The 20,629-nt window shown below is 37.8% G+C and overlaps 1 protein-coding gene and 1 long non-coding RNA gene across 3 annotated transcripts in view; one reads left to right on the top strand and one right to left on the bottom strand.

The window, feature by feature from the left end:
- LOC122630751 (cytoplasmic polyadenylation element-binding protein 2) overlaps nucleotides 1-20,629 on the bottom strand; it is a 121,796-nt gene that overhangs the window by 86,686 nt on the left and 14,481 nt on the right. Inside the window, exon 3 of one of the 2 annotated variants that reach the window (XM_043815599.1) lies at nucleotides 9,689-9,745. The exons of the other annotated variant lie outside the window; for it this stretch is intronic. Coding sequence (XP_043671534.1) covers nucleotides 9,689-9,745 — 57 coding nt within the window. The remainder of the gene's footprint in view (nucleotides 1-9,688; nucleotides 9,746-20,629) is intronic. 2 annotated transcript variants of the gene reach the window in all.
- On the top strand, nucleotides 6,456-7,745 carry LOC122630758. Its single transcript, XR_006327557.1, has 2 exons — nucleotides 6,456-7,547; nucleotides 7,626-7,745. It is a non-coding gene; the product is annotated as an uncharacterized LOC122630758 (long non-coding RNA).

Here is a 20,629-nt window from a genome sequence, read left to right as displayed (position 1 = left end):
TCGTCGCGTTGCCAGGAGACCGATAACCCTTGCGACAAAAGTTTTGATCCTCCGCTCCGTCGATTATTCGCGGACAGTTCTTCTCTTTCTTCTCTTTCTTTTCTACTTTTTTTGGTTTTGTTTTGTTTGTTGTTGTTGACGTTGTTGTTATTAGGTTTCTTCTCTGGAATAGACGCGAAGTTCCTACGTCGATTCGATCGTGAGATTTAAAAAAAAAAAGAAAAAGAAACGAAAAGATAGACAAAAAATTTCTACGATTTACGAGGTTCCGAAGTCTTCTAATCGAAAATTGAAGCGTGTCAGTCATCACCGATAAGTCGCGTACACGTTTTACCTTTAAAATCAATCAAATTTAGGAAATTTATTTTCATTTAATTTCAAAGTTTCGTAATGATCGTTCGATTAGCGGATAATTTAGAATCATTAATTATCGAAAAATCGATAGAGAATCTCAAACGTGTCTAAATATGTGCGATTATAAACTCGCGCGCGAAATGGAGAGAGATAGAGATAGATAGAGAGATAGAGAGAAAGAGAGAGAAAGAGAGAGAGAGATTTCGATAAACAGAAATGCTCAAATGGATGGTTGAAAATTCTCTATCGTGTATGCCGACATAAATTGCCGTAATTACCAGTTCTCTACGCGTTCTAACCTGTGTATATACTCATACATCCACGCAACACATTTACGTTTATAAACACATATGTATACACATACCCGAACGATATTGTTTTCCGATGCAGTAAATAACTAACAAACGACGATACGGTTGGCGAGCTCGTACAGTGACTCTAATTACTCGAAATACGAAAGATAAAATGCTTTAAATTTATACCAAAATCCCATTGTATGTGTTTTACGGTGTTACTTTAAAATTCATTGAGAGAAAAGTCTGTTTCTATCGTATCGGACAATATGATTGTCAGATATGAAAGAATATTCGTTAAATAATAGAAAATATAGAAATGTTGATTTGTAAGTGTACCAACTAATCTTTTTCAATTCTTATCCACTTACTTATCTACGTATCGTTATATACGAATATCTGTTATTTCAAATTGTTTTCTATCTTAATGAAATATTAAACGAAATCATTCGTATGTACAATGATCTTTCTCATCTTCGTGAAAAAATTATTTATAAGAAAGAAATTAAATTACACACACACATATATATATATATATATATGTATATATGTTTCAATATAAATGATCATCGAAATAATATTCTATTTCTTGTATAAATAAAATGAATTTAAAAAAAAACAGGAGAAGTTTACGTTCGAAGTGGACCAGCCGAACGAAAGAAGAGGAATTATATTACAACGACGCACGAATGTATGTATATTATACGAGCGCGTGCACGCGTAAGATTGTGCGTAAGATTGTGTCACGAAGAAAACAGCGACCGCAAAACAGAGACAAAACAAAAATGTTCTAACATATCGTTACGACAACGACGACGACAACGACGAACGCGGAGCAACTCGATAATACGTTCAAGGCTGCCTGCTCGCAAATATGTCACTATGTATGTATGTAGATATATATATATATTATATATATATATATAGATATGTATGTATGTATATATCTATGCATGGATAATCTGTGCATGTACGAGAGTTTCTATATTCACGTACAGACACAAGGAATATACGTTTACGCGCGCAAATATGTATACAACGTAAGCCCTAAGCGCGTGCACCATACACGTAAGCGAAATGATGCAACGAAATTTACAAGAGACATGTTGAAGTTGAAATTATGGCAAAAAAAACAAAAGAAAAAGAAAAAAGAATTCTTTTTTTGAAATGCAATCATCGTTATCACCAACTGGGAATATGTGCGTTAATCGATGCATCGATCGACAAGAAATTTAACAAACGATCACCGATTTTTCTAATAATTTTCTTCAAAATATCGCTTTTATATACTTTCCTTACTTTCGTCGTAAAAAAAAAAAAAAAAAAAATAAATAAATAAATAAAAAAAATAATAATAATAAACGAAAGACTATCATAACTTTCTAATCATGGTTTTGTCGTAGCAATAAATCTAATATAAATGAAAGAACGTATAAAATTAATTTCGATTCGTTCGAAACTTTCCGCAAACGAATTACTACGATAATTCGAGATTGATCCAATGTGTACTCATCTAAGACATGATTAAATATAATATTCGAATTCAAAGAATATATGAACAAATTTTTTGAAAGTCACATCCTGTGAGAGATTCGTACTGAAAAAAATTAGAGTTACCGGTTGGCTACTGCGCATCGTTGAGGAAGGATGCGAGCAATTAAGTTACACTGCGTACTATAAAATGTGTTTGTGTGTGTTTGTACGTGTGAGATAGAGAGACAGACCGAGAAAGAGAGAAAGAGAGAAAGAGAGAGAGAGAGAGAGAGAGAGAGAGAGAGAAAGAGAGAACTCATGAAGTTATCTTGCGTGGGGATCGAGATATCAGTCTTTCGGATTAGAAAGAAAAAGATGGATGGATAGAAGAAACAAAATGTCGTATGCACGCATTTACAACGTAAAAGAGAGAAAGAGAGAAAGAGAGAGAGAGAGAGAGAGAGAGAGAGAGAGAGAGAGAGAGAAGGAGAGAGCACGTGCTCGTAGTAGAAAAAAATATGAATCATTTCTCTCTGCGCCATTAACGCATATGCGTATTCGCAAAGGGCCGTCCCTTAGCTTGCATTCATTTGTACGACGTAACCCCTCGGCTGCCCATAATAATTTTGAGGATCCCTGCGTGATCCCTGTGTCTCCCTGTTGAAGGAAGAAGGGAAAAGAGAGTGCAATAACTTCGTGCACCGAAAATGTCACTGTCCATTATCAAAACGAGAATAAATATGTAATATCTAGGATAACAGGATATACGATAAAAAAATAAATCTTTAATGAAACGATAATAACTCGCTTTGAAATAAAAGAAATAATAATAGAATGGTATCGATTATATATATATATATATATATATATATATATATATATATATAATTTATAATGTAATGTATTATATTTATATACTATATATATAGTGTATATATACATATTATATATATATGTATATATATAATATATATGATACATGATAATATATAGATAATTTATAATATAATTTATTATATTTATATATTATATATATATAATTAATATAAGTATATAATTATTGATACGAGAGTAGTAATTAACGATTGATATAACAAAAAATAATAATTTCAAATCCTCTATATATATATATATATACTATAGCATATATATATATATTATATATATAATTAATATAAGTATATAATAATTGATTCGAGAGTAGTAATTCCACGATTGACATAATAAAAGAGAACAATTTCAAATCATCTCGGATGACATTTTATATATCGAACATGAAGAAACTGAAGAATATGAAGTATGATATACCTATAAAAATCGAACTTTTATCGCGTTCTTCGTAATCATCGTTGGCCATGTTCTTTCGAGAAATTCTATTGGAATTGATCGATGAAATAATTATTCCAAATTCTTACGCAACTTCTCGGATCTAAACAAAAATACTTTCGAAGATCGTTTCTTCTTCTACGTTCTAATAATTTAATAAGGGCTTAATACCTACTTACAAATATACATAACTCCAGAGATATACAAGTATAATACAAGTGTACAGGTGGTACGAGCGTGCCTATACGCGCACATGTATATTGCGATACTCTTCTATTACCGATACATAAACGCACAAGGTGTATCGATATAAAGGATGGTTTAATCAATGTCCAAGGTTAAGCGGTACAATTATTAGCGCACATTCGTTACGATACAGTCGACGCTCAAGTGTGTTTGTGTCAATGCGATCTCCTCTCTCTCTCTCTCTCTCTTTCTCTCTCTCTTCCCCTCTTTTTCTCTCGTTGTGGACGCGTTTTGTGACGCACACTCGTTACATAACAACGTAGTGGCGCGATCCAAGCGTGCAAACGAGACTTACGTTACCCTTCTCCTCGTCGTTGTAGTCGTCGTTTGTCGTCTTAATCGTTCGAGTCTTTGCTTGCAAACATACACATCCCTGCTTTTTCAATATATACATACATAGATATACATATATAGAAATATATGAATGTAGATAATGTAAATAAGTAGGTACGTGTCACATTATCAATGATCCATAAAGTTGAACTAACATTGTGAATGAAAAATAAAAACGATTTTGTTTTACGAACGTTCGAGGTAAGTACCATTTCCGTTAACTTTTAGACGAAGGAAAAGAGAAGGCTAAAAAATTGCTGACACGGTGAAACGTGAAAAAGAAAAAAAAAAAAAAAAGAAGAAGAAGAGAGAAAGAGAGCGTCGTTGCATATTTGCATGTATGTACGTGGAATGCAAAAGACTGCATATTAGTTTAGCGGGATTCTCATTTCCCGCGTAGGTAGCCCTCGATTCTCGACGTCGCGTGAGTATACCAACTAGCACGTTTCGTCGTTCATCTTCGCGATAAATATCGTCGTGACGTTTTCTAGTTGGATGCCAGTGGAGAGAAAGTATTTTTCGGATGTCCAGTTCCGTTGCACGATCATACGAATTATCCTAATACGAGCGTTGAACAAGTACGCGAGATGGGTCTTTAACGAGGAGTACCTTATTTGCTTTAAATTTTGATGGGGTATATAAAGCCGTTATGGCAAATCGCATGATTCACGCCTTTGAAATCGATGTAAGACGTTTTCAAAGGCTCATTGCTATCCTATTCACGGATGGTATCCATAATAACGGTCATTTCGATGATTTGATCGTGTGTTTGAGTAGTCACGATTTCGATTATTATAGAGCCCGGGCTTCTGTATACAAGACACGGATCATGAATTATCTTAGAAATAAAATTAAACGAAATTGTTCTTTCTTCTCAGATATTTTATATTCTGTGATATAATTATCTATAACAGTATTAATGGTAAAATTATATTACGATCTCATCGTGAATATATTTATATTGAATTATCTATGATGTAATATAATTCTGATGATGCACGATATCGTATATATCGTTTGTTTCGTAGATTTTCTTTTCTTTTTTTTTTTTTCATTTTTTCTATACAAACTTCATTGTTAGTCCATATCCGAAGGTTAATATTTGCTAAGTATAAGTTATACTTACAATTGGTATAGTATTGCGTTGGCAAATATTATACCGCTGTGTTTGTTATTTACTTAGATATAAAATACTGAATAAATTTCTATTTTGTATTATTCATTTACATATAGAATACTGAATGCAATTCTATTATTTACTGTTCCCCGTTCAAACGTGAAATATTGAACATTTTTTAATTACTTTTTTGACCGATCTAACAGTATAAATTATATTGTAACTTGCACAATATATTATATTTTTTCTTTTACGTTCCAACCGATAAATAAAAATTACGAATTTTCTTTCCTATTCCAATATAAACAACGAATTCAAAATCATTGAAATTCTCGAAAAGTAGTTGCATGTCAATTCGAAAAATCGACTTTTCTCCCACGTTTATACGTATAGTAATTGCCCCAAAAACGGTCGCGTTACGCTTTCTCCAAAATAAATACACCGAGCAGCGTTGCGGTGCGCGTAATGTACAACAATATTTATACTTCGTCGTTTCGTAATTCTCTCTCTCTCTCTCTCTCTCTCTCTCTCTCTCTCTCTCTCTCTCTCTCTCTCGTATTTTGCGTTTTCACATCATGCAACAACGGTAATGAGTACTCCAAATAATGTCGCTCGGGAGCACGGGATGAACTTATTCCTTTTATCAATCTTTGACGAAGAAATTAGTCTCTTGCTCGTACGTCCTCGTTCGCCATTCTATTCCTGCTTCAATCTCAATGCGTATGTATTTATATACGTATATGTATCTGTGTGTATCTTTCAATTTGAAAAACGCACATGGCTGGTATACTTCGAATTAGATTTTATCGTTCCAAGAAGAAAGAATAGAAAAGAATATGACGATGTTCGAAACTCAAAGAAAGAAATTAAAAAATTAAAAATATATATATATAAGATGTGTGTGTGTGTGTGTGTAAAAGATCAGAACCACCGAAGAATGAAATCGCAAGTAGAGTGGCTCGCGTATAGGGATCTTCGAAGAGACACGAGCACCCCTGTCCCTCTTTAACTAAAATAAGCGGAAGTAAGGAGCGAGGCAACTCTAAATTTAGAGCCTGGCGTGCGCTCATCCTTCGTCCGTGTTATTACGTTCAGCCTTGTCGTTGCATATCTACATTGCCTCTGTTATATACGCATACGGCATATCTATGAGAAGAGAAAAATGAGACCAATTTTACTCTAAAATTTTTTATCTAAAATATGCAGTAACGTATGATAATACGAATGAAAAAGAATACCAAATTCTGTCCTTTATGAATTAATAGAAAAACAAAAAAAAAAAAAAAAAAAAAAGAAAAGAAAAGAATAAAAAAAAAAAAAAAAAAAGAGGAAGAAGGAACAAAACGAAAGATAAAAAAGCAAAACGAAAATATTCCAGATGAAATACTAACCTACGACGAGGACAAAATGTTCTACTTTTTAAAATTCCAATTTTTCTAACGGACAGACGTATAGCTTTTATTCTGAAAGTTTCAGACGGATTACAAAAGAGATAAATAGATAAATAGATAGATAGATAGGTAGATAGGAGAAACAGGAAGAGAGAGAGAGAGAGAGAGAGAGAGAGAAAAAGAGAAAGAGAAATTGATTGAATATGTACAAGCGCGTAAGAGTTTACGCATTGACCTGACTGCGTCTGTGAATAATGCGTGTGTACGTGCGTGAGGCAGAGACCAGCTGACTGCCAAAACAGCTGTAGCGATATACGATGATGCATCGTGGGGTGTTCGCCTCGTTCCGTTTCTCTCCTTCTTCCTCCCACCCTTCTCACCGCACCCTCTCTTTCCCTCTCTGTCTCTCTCTCTCTCTCTCTTTCTCTCTCTGTCTCTCTTTCTCTCTCTACCTATATCCGTCTTTCTCGTCAGTCGATTGGAGGAGGGTTTTCAGACTGACTGTGATTTAGCCTCGTATTTATGTCTAGTTTCTGGCGTGTTACGCTCTCAGCGAGCCATTTCGATTTTCATCGTAACCGTTTGTTCTCCCACAAAATAAAGACACTGTATTAGGATTAAGTTTTTAAGTTCTCAATAAGTAGAAAATGTGAACGTTGTTTAAATGTCCAGAATCAATCGATCGAGATATTTGAAATGAATTTGGGCTATCGTGTTGTGGAGGAGCGTGAGGGGTGGGTGATGGGGAGAAGAAAAGCATCAAAGTATTGCATCGTTATGCGCGTAATGTTTGTCTTGATAAATTTTCATATGCTCTAGAAATATGAGGGAGAGAGAGAGAGAGAGAGAGAGAGAGAGAGAGAGAGAGAGAGATAGAGATAGAGAAATAGAGAAAGAGAGAAAGAGAGAGAGAGAGAGAGAGAACACGTTACATGCTCTTCATACGTTTATCGTCTCACAAATACGTCGCTCGCGAGGATATAAAATTTAACGCTTGCTCCTACAAAGCACGAGGTAATATTCGTATTTCAAAAGTTTCTATGTATAGACATCGTTTAACTTACCGATTTCTGTTTTATGTCGACGAAACAGCAAAACGTAAAGTACATTTTCCTCGACCGATAGCGACCTACACCGAATGCATAAAAATGGTCCAAAATGTGATGCATCATATTGGTAGTAAAAATAAAAAAAAAAAAAAAAAAATAAAAAGATAGAAAAGAAAAGGAAAAAGAAAAAGAAAAAGAATTAAAAATTGAAAACAATAGGAAATATATTGAAACTATAATCTGTCGACGAATCGATTAATTCACTTATGAATTAACGATAATTTAAAATACGAGCTCGAACGTCTTAAAGAAATTATTTCACGAGATGTCGATATTGAGGAAATTAAAAAGAGAAATAAATAAATAATAAAAGAAAAAAATAGAAATCTCATTTATGAGATCTTACGAAAGGTTCGAATAAAAGTTTAATACCTCGGTATATTACAAACTTGCTAGTTCTTATCTCGCAATGAACGAGTCCAACCGTTCTGATAACGAATATATGTAAGCGACACGCATAAGACGGTACAATATCGGAAGGTTTTACATGAATCTCGAGGTCTAATGTCTCAGAGAAAACGATAAACCATGTTTGACCATCAAGTATTATGAGATTCATGAATGTACTATTGTTAATTGTTCTGTCACCGCTAGATTACGATAGTTATACCAATTTAAGGAAGTCCACGTATTACGCTAACTTTAATCGTTAAATTGGACTGTTGATAAACAAGACATAAAGGTACTTTCTAAATCAACGATTATCTTTTAACTAAACGTTATCTTCAGATTATATTTGATTTCTCTCTCTCTCTCTCTCTCTCTCTCTCTCTCTCTCTTTCTCTCTCTTTCTCTCTCTCTCTCTCTCTCTCTCTCTCTTTCTCTTTTATCGAAAGATCAGATATTCGAAACATTCGAACATTCTCAAAAAGTAAAATAAAAATTGGCCTTGTTAAAAACATTTTCTCAGTTAACGACAATGTTAAATAAATTCTATTCGAATAAATTAAAAAATTAACTACACTGTTGAATGTCAATTATTGTTTCATGATAATACTAATTATTAATCGGATTTCAAATAAACAAAATAAAACGATAATCGAATAAAGTAAATGAAATAAAGCGATAAACGAATAAATAAAATTTAACGATCATATCGTTAATGTTTTCTTTTTCTCGATCGTAATACGAATTCACACATTTTATCTCGAATTTGTAATCCTATCCCTTTCGTTAAGTTTCAAAGGGGATTAACGATTTTCTAGTTAATCCATTTGGAAAATATCTACTTCCTTTTAGTCGCCCGTATGTCCTAATCGATAGAAGAAAGGAACGTATCGAAGTCGTTGAAGTGTATTTGTTGAGAAAAGCAGACGCCATGCTCGGATAAAAACTACCATCATTGAAAGATAAAACGAAACACGCCCAAAAACTGATATGATTGAATTATGTGGACAAATATAACCGTCGAACATTCTGAATATGCGTGTTTGCCTTTCTATGCAATAGCAAATTAATGCATTAAATATTTCATACATATACAGATATGTGTATATACGGATACATATATAGATATGTACAAACACAGTTAGATGTGTTTACAGATGTGTGTACACATACGCGTGCACACAATTTCTTTTCATGTACATATCTAATACATTATTATCGTTGTATTTCAATGCTCGCTCATTTTTACGTTGGTATTGTTGTACTTTACGAGGCTTACCAATCGCTAAAAGGTTAATGAGATTTTCGCAATGCGACAAGGCATAGTTTTATCCGTTGTTAAAGGAACGAATAAAAATAAAAAATACGTTGGCTTTTGACTGCTTATTAAGATTAATTATACGACCTCACTTTTTATGATTTTTCTGTTTACTCCTTTTTTGTTTTTTCTTTTCCCCTCTGTCTTCCTTTTTCTTTCTTTTTTTCTCATAAAAATGTTAATTGTTGTTGTTAGATCAGAGAAATCTAATCATCGAACATATGTACGTATTTAAAAAAAAAAAAAAAAAAGAAACAAGAACGTAGATACTTTAAGATGTTAATGTTAAATGAGTTATCACGGGATTACCACGACTGTTTATGCTCACGTTAATGACTCACCGATGATCTGAGATTTTTCTCGTTGATTTAAACGACATCGACGGCTCGCGTACGTACCTGAAATAAAAGAAAAAAATTAAATGAGCTTGTATAATGTAGGTATTCGTGTATCTCGTTTGGCCCTATGACACTGAAACAGATCAACGTATTATTAAATGTAAAACTATTATAGTCATTTTCTACTCCTTATTATCCCTATTAAAGATTCCCTTATCGAAAAACTTTCGAATGCCTTCCACAAAATGATTCCATCTGTTCAACGAATATTTTCAACGAATGACACGCATAATATCCAATAACCGTATGTTATCCTTGAATTTATGTAACAACCATTTGACCATTATTTGCAAGGCTTCCTTAGTCGTATCTATCTAACTTTACGAAGGCTGGCCGATAGATCGTTTGTTATATAACAAATTTTCGTGTGACGAGTCGTAGACAGAATGTAATTCTTTTTCCTCTTTCTTTTCTTTTCTTTTCTTTCTTTTCTTTTCCTTTACTTTTCATTTATATTTCGTTGAAATATCTAAATGTACTTTACCGCTGGAGCTTATACAAAATCGATTCATTGAACGTAACGCATACAAAATGTCCATATATTATACGTGCATAAGTTAATTTTCTTTTCGATAACAAAACGCAGTAAAACGAGGAATAGTCATTTCTTCCTTTAAAGAAGCCTTTTACATAACGTATTAGCAAAAGGTAGGTAAAGCGACAAAAGCATCAGTAGCAGTAGCAGTAGCCAACAGCAGCAATAGCAACAGCAACAGCAACAGTAACAGCAACAGCAGTAACAGTAGCAGTAGGAGCAGCAATAATAGCACGTTTTGTGGAAGTAACAATACGAACTTGCATGGTCGAGCTCGACGCTAATTTCTCTGGAGACGCACAAACTTTTGTTCCGCCCCGGAGGGTGGCCATTCCTATGGTCGATATGGCCGTGGCGCCGATAAACGGCCTTAAAGTAGTAACACAGATGGAGAACCAGAGAAAAAGAGAAAACTAGAGAGAGAGAGAGAGAGAGAGAGAGAGAGATAGGATGAGAGAATGAGAGAAAGAGAGATGAAAAGTAGGAATCGAAGCAAAGAGGGTCAATGCACTCGAGCTGCGATGCTGGATCCACCCCTAGGCACGCGCAAATGACGTTGTTGATGGATCTGGTCTATGAAAGGAAGGACGCAAAGTTATAGAGAGAGAGAGAGAGAGAGAGAGAGAGAGAGAGAGAGATAGGGATGGTAAAAGTAGTGGGGAAAGGTTGCACGGGTGGTGATTGATGAGCCCTCCGGTCCAACCGAATCACCCTACGGCGTAGACTCGATCGTTTCTTCCTATCTCTCTCGTTCTCATACTTTCATCGAGCTGACCTCGTTCGAATGAATCGTCTTCTTATCTCTTCTGCCAACTTTCTTCCACCTCTTATATTTTCTATTTTCTTTTTTCTTTTTTCTTCTTCGGCCGTAGTAGTACTCCTGCTCGTCGAGAAAACGTAAGATGTCTTGCATCGTTTATGAGTCAGGAGAAGTCTTCTCTCCGCAGACTACTCTTTACAGACTACTTTCGCATCTTACCGTCTGATACCATCTACGATTTTATCTCCGCGATCGTCCTCCTTTATATTTTGTTTCTTCGTTGTTCTTCTTCCATTTCTTCTTTTTTGTTTTTTTCCTTAACATCTCACGATCCACAGTTTTTCGTCAATCATTAATATCCTCATCAATATCAAAACCATTCTGTCGTTCCCGAAGGGGAAAATGTGTCTCCCTTCGAAATTCCCCTCTAAAAACAAAATCAACTTCCAAGAGGTGCATTTACGATCGCAGATTGGAGATTTAAAGATTTAGACAATTTTGTACTCTAGAGAGAAAGAGAGAAAGAGAGACGACGACCCTATACAATCACTATATATCCAAGTATTACGTTGTTACGTATTGTTGTAAAAAATTTCCAAATAGCTTATACGAAAAAGATAATGATTCGATCACGTTTTAAAAGGGAATTTTTTAACCAAAAAAAGTTCTCCTCGTTGACGATGCGAAAGTTCTTTAAAAAAAAAATGCTAATTCATTGTCAATATTCAAGATGCAAAACAACCAGCTTACATATACCGCTTTACTCGGTGGATTTTCAGGAAGACGAAGAAACCACAAATTTCTACCGCATTATTTCGTAACCTGAAATTATTTGATGATAGTGGCGATGGTGATAAGGATCGCGTGATAAAAAATTCTGATCCTTATCGTAATAAGAAGGTAAAGCAAAGCATAATCCGATATAAACATAATAAAAGTTTCGGAGGATCGTAAGAAATAGCAAGTGGGAGTTGAGAAAAGGGGGATGAACGGTCACGAAGTTGTTGCCAAGAGAAAGAGAAAGAGAAAGAGAGAGAGAGAGAGAGAGAGAGAGAGAGAGAGAGAGAGAAAGAGAGGTTACGATGGTCGAAAAAAAAAAGAAAAGAAAAAAAAAACGAAAAGATGGATCGTCGAGAGGGAAAGAAGAAAATACAATTAAAGCCGTCGGAGATAAGTTCAGGTGGCACGGTACGTCGAAAAGAAAGGAAGAGAGAAAAAAACAACAACACTTGCTCACGTTCGTAGAAAGAAGCACGAATACGAAAGGGAGAAAAAGATGGCGGTAACGTGGAAGTAGTGACGATAGTATGGTGGTGAAGATTGTGGTGGTGGTGATGATGATGGTGGTGGTGGTGGTGGTGGTGTTGCGAACCGGCTAGGTTGGAGTGGGCTTGTCGGGCGTGAAAGCTGAAAGGTGAGACGAGGGATAGAGCGAGGTGAGTGAAGGACGAAAAGATTCGCGATAAAGAAACGCTTAATTGGCCCTACGATCGAACGAGGAAGACCGGCTCTTTCATTTCCGTTTACGCTTCGATCGGCTGCTTTCCGTCTGGCTTGAGTGAAAAGGTTCACGAATCGATCACGTGCGAGAAGGAAAACTGAAGAGGGAAAGGGAGAAGTAGAGGAGGAGGGATGATTTTCCAAGGACGAAAGAAAAATATAATTAGGAGAGAAATTTTAGTAACGAGTGTGTACGTCAACGAGACGAAGGCGAGACACAAAAAGTCAATGTATTCTTTTACCAATCATGTTTTTACATTCGATTGAAAAGAAACGTCGAGTTAACAAAATACAAAGATCTCGGTACGTCACAGATCTCGTCGCTCACCAAAGTATACGTACTATCTTTCAAATACTTTTACGGACTTTTCTAACCATACTTTGGTATCTTTCTATCGACTTGATTCGAAGAACGTTGAAAAATTTTCGAAGACGAGATAACTTTTATTCTCGATAATGGTGAAAAAGGAAAGAATTTAAAATGGTTCTATGCATTCAACGATCATTCGCTTTTATCCGCACCTGCTGCCAATTCGAGGATGGTACAATAACGAGAGAGAGAGAGAGATAGAGAGATAGAGATAGATGAAAAGAAAGAAATAGAGAGGAAGAGAGAGATGGAACATTTTACCAGACAAGGACATTCTCAAGAAAGGTCAGAAATCGCGGGAATCTCTAATTAAACTGAGCGACTCGAACTAAATCCATCCATCTTAATCGTAGCTCGTACCACCGAATTCTTCCACCTCGTCCTGTCGTATCCCGATTGGCTACGGGTATGCAAGTAGAAGAGATCGATTCTCGGTTCGAGGGGGCATTCGTTAATGGGCTCCGGCCTGGAGACCGCCTGGGGAAAGAAGCTAATTGCAAATGCGCCATATACCAACGACGACTATGACTCTACGTCTACGACTACAACGATGACGATGACGACGACGACGACGACGACGACGACGACGACGACGACGACGACGACGACAACGACGAGGACGAAGCGACTGCTTATTAATTTCCCTAATGAATTGACTGCAGCGAGGCTCGCGGCAGAACGTCTGTCCCGCATCTACGATAATCGAACGATTAAGTGCCAATTAATCAACAGAGCGTTCGCAGCTTCCGTGCTTGTCAATCGAAAGTTTCTCTCTCTCCCTCTATCCATCGTTGAGATCTCGTCGACCTGTTCAAGAGTCACCGTATTCCTGATAAAAAGAAAAACAAAAACAAAAAAAAAAAAGAAAATAGAAATTCCCTACGACTTCGATGACGTTTTGAAAATGTCGTTTAAAAAGCTTTTCCTTGGTCTCTCTTATTTTTCTTTTTTCCATCCTTCCTTCCTTCCTTCCTTCCTTTCATTTCGGTTTCCATCGATTTTACAAAGAATAGAAATTCTCGTCGTTTCTCTTTCTCTTTTCGATCGATTCGCCAAGGCAATCGATTACAGACGTTCTCACGAAAGCCATTACCCAACGGAAACGTTAGAAGGATTACCCGTTCGAATATAATACCCCAGCGAGAAGTACTCGGCGCGAGAATTTTAGCGGTTACACGATATTAATAGGTCTCGAACGTTCCACGGCAAAGATGAACTCTGAACCGGGAAATGCAATACCTTAACAACAACGGAGCCTGGTATTATCCTTTCGAGACTCTAGGGATACTTTGCAACTACATACGCGATACCTTCTTGTACTGTTGTTTTCTCTGGACTCGTTGTAATCCGTAACAAAAGGCTAACAATGCATCAGACGAAATAAAAGTCCATCTTGGTAGATAGAATAAGGATTTAGAGGAGTGTCAGACCGAAGACGGTTTGAAACATTTAGAAATGTCAAACCGCAAGGTATAGACTTGGAGCACCGAAGGAAATGCTCATCGGAATGAAATAAACTGCATAACTATTCGTGTTTCGCTGACTCGCGAATACCACCTAAAAAGGAAGAAAGATAGATAGAGAGGAAAAGAGAAAGAGAGAGAGAGAGGGGGGGGGAGGGGATCACTTTTTTTGCGGTTTTCTTGCGGGAGCACGGAAAGAAATCTTGCGGTTGCTCGAAGATACGGTTCGAGAAACTCTTCACTTCGGAGGGGGTAGGCGGGGGAGGAGGAGGGGTTAGATCGGTGACTTTCGCCCCGGGAGTTTGACCCAAGATCATAATTGATTCGAGGACCGAATGAAAGAGGTTGACGGATTCGCATTTAGATCCGTTGAACGTTCCGACTATAATCCGAGTTTTAACAAATTTAATATTTTATGATGATAGAGAGAGAGAGAGAGAGAGAGAGAGAGAGAGAGAGAGAGGAGAGGGGATATAAAATTGAATAAACTATTTGATTGAAATGATTGAACAATGAAATGTAGAATAACAGTATTAAGCGACGATATTATATAACAGTATTAACCAGAATATATCAAAAAGTTTCTCGCCTGGTAACGTAGATGTCACATTAATTACGATAAATGACACGACCTTGAAAAGTTTCCAAGCACAAGGTCAGAAAAAAAGGATTCTTCAATGTTTTGGCAGTAACGTTAGGCTGGCGTCCGTTCGTCTGGCCATCGTTTTCCACTGGCTCTTTCTCTTCTGGTCTCTTCTTTCCTCTCCCCTACCACCACCCTTTTTCTACCCTTTCTACTCTTTAACGCAAGCCTTTGTCCCTCAGGATATTTGCGGAGCTTTGTTTTGCGCGACGGCTTGCATAGCGGCTTAAATATACGCTCGCTAATGGCACGGGACATAGACACAAAAGATACCCCTGGATGCTGACAAATGTTTATTTATAATTTGACTATGGTCAAGAAAACAGTAGGGAATAGTGGCGCCGCGTGGAAAAGCAACGGTGACATTTTTAACGTTATTTATTCCCTTTTCGTACTCGACCTCGAAAAAGCAAGTTCGTCGAAAAAGCACGAATCGCGAATGTTGCAAGCTCATGGAAAAAGAATTCTCGTTACGGCCGGCCCAAGGTTGTTACGAGAAATATAAGCATTCCGATTGGTGGTTAGCCGTGAGTTGCGAACAGTTTTCAAATAAAATAATTCATCTTGCGTAACGAGTCTTTAGAGACGTTTGCGCTATGAAAACGGCGATCAAAGATCTTGCCAATTCATATTAAAGCGTTGAACGTTGGTGTCGCATCGAAACGCATAATTCGGTTAAGAAATATCACCGATCGACGGCACCTGCGCATCAGCCAAGCGTTCGATCTTACGCAGGTAGTCCCTGGATGGCAGCACCGTTTGTTCCATATACAGGTGAAGCAGAGATCGGTGATAACATGGCGATGTAACATGGCGATGTGCCACGCCGATAGATGGAGACGTGACTAGCCTCAGGGTACGGCGGGAAACTATGAATTTGACTGGAAAAGGAACTTCGTTGTTACTCCCGTCGGAATAGTATCCAGATACGTTTCCCGAAATCCAATGTTCTAGTCGGTGTAGCCGAAGGGCTCGAGACACTTTATTGCAATGTTGTTCCCGACGTGATAGGAAGGAACGACAAGGATCCTGGTAAAAACGAATAGATAACAGGTGTCTGTCTATTCGCTTGGTGACTCGAAAATCTCGAGGGTGCTTGCATTAAGGAAGAATATACGAGACAAGCTTGCGCTTATTCGAACGTGTACAAAATGAGAATACGTTTGAACGTAGCCAGACGGAAGAAGTTTCTTTCCCAAATAGACACACTCGAATCTAAACTCGGCGTGAAACGTTGATAAGAAAACATCAGAAAGAGACAGAGAGAGAGAGAGAGAGAGAGAGAGAGAGAGAGAGAGAGAGAGAGAGAGAGAGAGAGAGAGAGAGAGAGAGAGGAACTGGGGTATCGACTGATAAAAACACGTGGCAACGATATTATATACCTAACGAGATAACGAGTCCATTAAACCAATAACGAATATTCTATCCGTATCGCGCAAGTTAACGAAAATTCTTAAACGTAATTATCTATTCTCTTCTCTCCAAATGCACGAACTGAAAGCGTATGAAAATAATGAAGGTTGAGCGTATAAATATCTTATCCCTAGCGGTAGTGGAAGCGTTGATGGAAGAAAAAAGAGAGGATATCGATCGTGAACAGAAGGAGAGAGAGATGGAGAGAGAAAGAATTCGATTCGGTTCGAGTCGCAAAGTGGTATATACATCGGATAGCAGTCTAGCAGTGAGAAAGTCAGAAGTATTCTTGGCAAGAACAGGCCAAACTCGCGCCTCCAAAATCGATTATATTTATCGAATTCCAAGAGTCCATTCTTCCGGAATGGTGACGTGTCTTTGGAAATAAGTCCGATAACTCTGTTTTACGAGCGCAAGCTCACGTCGGACAAAAGGAACCCTAGAGGCTTTCCATCTCGGTTATATCGAAGGACGTCCGAGAAAAGAAGTGCGAGATAACGAGGATCCAAAGGGTCGTCGTAGCAGTCTAGAAAGGGTTATCTAATAAGCTACCTCGAAAGGGTTACCTTTCCCCGTGTTTCAAAAGAATCAAGCTACCCTACCACCTTACCACCCTATCACCTCATCCTCCCCCACAAGTCCCCTCTGGCTTCACTCTTTTCTTCCTTCCTTCCTTCCTTCTTTACTTCTTTTTCCTACTTCTCTTCATCGAGCTAGGTTCCCTAGTATCGACTGCGATCGATAACGCCCGTATCCACGATTCCTCGTATAATCTTAGGCAATATCGTATCTGGATGGCGCCACCTCGTAACCGGCACGGCACTCATCGATGAAACCGGCGACCCCAATCCGTGATTTCCATCGACCATTGAAAGTCGGAACCATAGTAAACCCTTCGTGGAAAAGGGATCTAACAGGGTCAGAAAATGTTGCACCGTCATCTTCCGGTAGGGAAAGACCTTTTCTGATTTTGGCAAGAGACATCCTCTCGCTTTTTTAAATTTTTAGATTGATCTTTATACATTTAAACGAGAAGGGTGGATTTATAATTCGATCCGATAAAACGTTCAAATTTGCTACGCTCTGTTTGAAGTACTCTGAGATAAAATTTCTGTAAGCGAGAGACTTTGTTTTTAATAGGTAAAGAGGAAAAAAAGGTATTCGAGAAAGGTAGACCAACGTAATGTGCAATCGGATGAAACCTTAGATGTCTCGAAAGTACCGTTAAAACGATCCCGCCCCTCCAACTTGCCAGCCCCGACCGCGTAATCGATTACATGAAAATCGCTGTCATAATATAGGTCAAACGACGTATCGTAAAACGTTCAAGGACGTTAAATGTACTTTACTGTTTAGCGAACTTGTATATATAGACGTCTAATAAAATTGCTCGTTGTAATTGTAAAAGACGCTGTAGCCAGAAGAGAAGAGGATATGAAAATAAGAAGAAAAAAAAAAAAAAAAAGAAAAGGAAAAAGAGAAAGAAAATTTGCCGATTATCAAGAAATCTCATATATTCTTCGTCGTTATCAGCAGCGAATTTTGTTCGTTGACAAAATTGAGGTATCTTGCAAATAAGCGAAATGATTTCTAAAAAGTCAATTACATTCGTGTTTTCATCTTCACGAAACGACGGAGAGTCACTAAGCTACTTGGCAGCTTTTCCATTTTCTAATGCCGTCGGTTTTAGCGTACTTGATTGCAACCTCGAGTGATCTCAATGGATCTAAAAACGGGTACTTGGAAACTTGGTGCTTTTCGTGATCGTAAGCTGACCGATATTGGTCACCGAAATGAGTTCTCGCGTGTGCCTACTGTCCACGGTTCTTATTCGTAGTCCTTGCGTGTGAAAAAGATTTATGAGAACCTGACGATGACGTAAATCACCTAATATATAGTTCACATACCTTCGGGAATGTGGAGCTATTTATAAGCGATGGTAGGTAAAACGTGGATATAGGTGACTGTGATTCGAATAATTCTACATAAGCGAGAAAGAGAAGGAGAGAACGCGAACGATCGATACTATCTACAGACAATTAACCTGGATCACGAAGAGCGGCAAAAACAATAAAAATTCAAGTGAATTCGTCTACTACACAAATCGGGAACTCGATATTCGAGTCTAACGTCGATTCTCAAAAGTTCTATTACAAAGTCTTTGGAACAAGAGCTTACATCCGTCGCAAAGAACAAGAGTGAGAAGAGAGAGAGAGAAAGAGAGAGAGAGAGAGAGAGAGAGAGAGAGAAAGAGAGAGAGAGAGAGAGAGAGAGAGAGAGAAAGAGAGGAGTTTAAAAGAACGGACTAGCCGAGGTTACAGCGGGATTTTCTAAGACTTGACCTACTATTGCAGTTTAAAGTGTCGTGCTGACACTTCCCAAGATGGCGTCGTAGAAAGTACGCCCACTCAGCGGAGCCTTACAATGCTTCTAGAGAGCTTTTTGTTCTAGAATAAAGAGCGTCGTACTCGGTCTGAGTTATACACACTTTTGCTAGACCCTTTGCGCATCGCTGAATATCCTGATTCTTAAATATTGAATGCAGCTGCTTGAACGTTCATTCAGATTTGACGAAATTTACAATGAAAATGACTTATTGAAAAAGTATCGACAATACTGTTCTTCAAACTTATATTATAATATAACACATATTCCTACGAGAGAAAATATTTCTCTAAAAGTTCTATCTCATTTTTTCTTCTCTTTCCTATCTTTCTTTCTTTTATCTTTCTTTTCTTTTCTTTCTTTTCTTTTTTTTTTTTTTTTCTTTATCGAATTCACAAAATTCTATCTCTCTATTGTTAGACATCTATAAAAAGCTTCGCTTTACACGAAGAATAATTTTCAACGGTGCGTTGTCACTCGACAAGGACGTCTGGCTGTTTTAAAGGGATCCCTGAGAGAGCAAGGAATGAATTAACGAAGACATCGAAACCCCATTACTTTCGCGGTAGCTTCGGTAGGTTTTAATTGCGGATAGAAGGTGGAAGGATATTACAAGTATGGCACGGATCCAACTGCTTTGGATCCGGAAAAATAATAGTCCGTTAACTCGGCAGTCTGTCCGTCTATCTCTCGCGAGAAAATCATTCAACCTATTTGCAGGCTCTCGAAGAATTCTCTTTCTGTCTGTCTCTCTCTCTCTCTCTCTCTCTCTCTCTCTCTCTCTATCTATCTATCTATCTATCTATCTCTCTCTTTCTTTCTTTCTCATTCTTCTTCGTCGCGAATTCGTGTCTGCACTTGGAAAGGTATTCGGTCTTTGACTTTCAGCAGTAGAAGGACAACGACTACGAAGACAACGTACTCGTCCAACGGATTGTTATTCTCTGTGGCGTTGTTGTCCCGATCGACCATCAGATTTTAATTGCGGACAGAAGGAAGAGCCGTGAACGCGTCGGCTTGCATTAAGTAGAAAAGAACCGTCTTGGCACGGACATTTCCAGGCTCTTGGAAGATAATAATTACGTGATACAATATAGGCGCCGGTCTGCGCTGGTGTCACCTTTCTCTCCTTGTTCCGTGGACAGAGAGGTAGCACTTTGCGTTACTGGGGTAACGAGGAGGATATTGCTGGATAATAAGTCGGTTTTAAAAAGCTGGACGGTACAATGGATAAAACCATTTTAGTTTTTAATGAACGAATGAGAACAAATGAAAGACCGAATGGTGGAAGTTATTAATCGAAAAACTATTTTCATCGGTGATGATGTTAATGTTAAGAGGCCGTTAATTGACCTAATTTTTTTTTTCGATAAATCGCTTCAACGCAAGCTGCTTTATTTTCAAATGACTCTCTCCCTCCCTCTCTCTTTCTTTCTCTTCAAGGCCGGAAAAGAAGTTCGTTTGAAGTTTCAGCTTCTGAAAGATGGAGAGAATCTGTGATTTTGTGCCGAGGGTTTCTCCCCTTCCTCATAGTCGACGTTGACGTCGTCGTCGTCGTCGTCGTCGTCGTCGTCGTCGACGTCGTCGTCGTCGTCGTCGTCGTCGTCGTCGTCGTCGTCAGTGGTGGCGGCAGCATCGTCGTCATAGGGTTTCGTTGTGGGCGAACGACGAAGGAGAGCCTTGGCGATGGCACCCTTGCCCTTGACTGCAGGCGCGAGAATGCTTGTCTGAGGGTTGCCTGGACTCCCAGACAGACTGGGTAGACGCAAAAAGGAAAGTGAGAGAGAAAGAAAGAGCAAGGGGGAAAAGGGAAAA

The sequence above is a fragment of the Vespula pensylvanica genome, chromosome 7 (assembly GCF_014466175.1).
Source record: "Vespula pensylvanica isolate Volc-1 chromosome 7, ASM1446617v1, whole genome shotgun sequence".
Lineage (NCBI taxonomy): Eukaryota > Metazoa > Arthropoda > Insecta > Hymenoptera > Vespidae > Vespula > Vespula pensylvanica.
The sequence above is the reverse complement of the archived record's forward strand: the minus strand, read 5'-3'. Positions and strand labels throughout refer to the sequence as shown.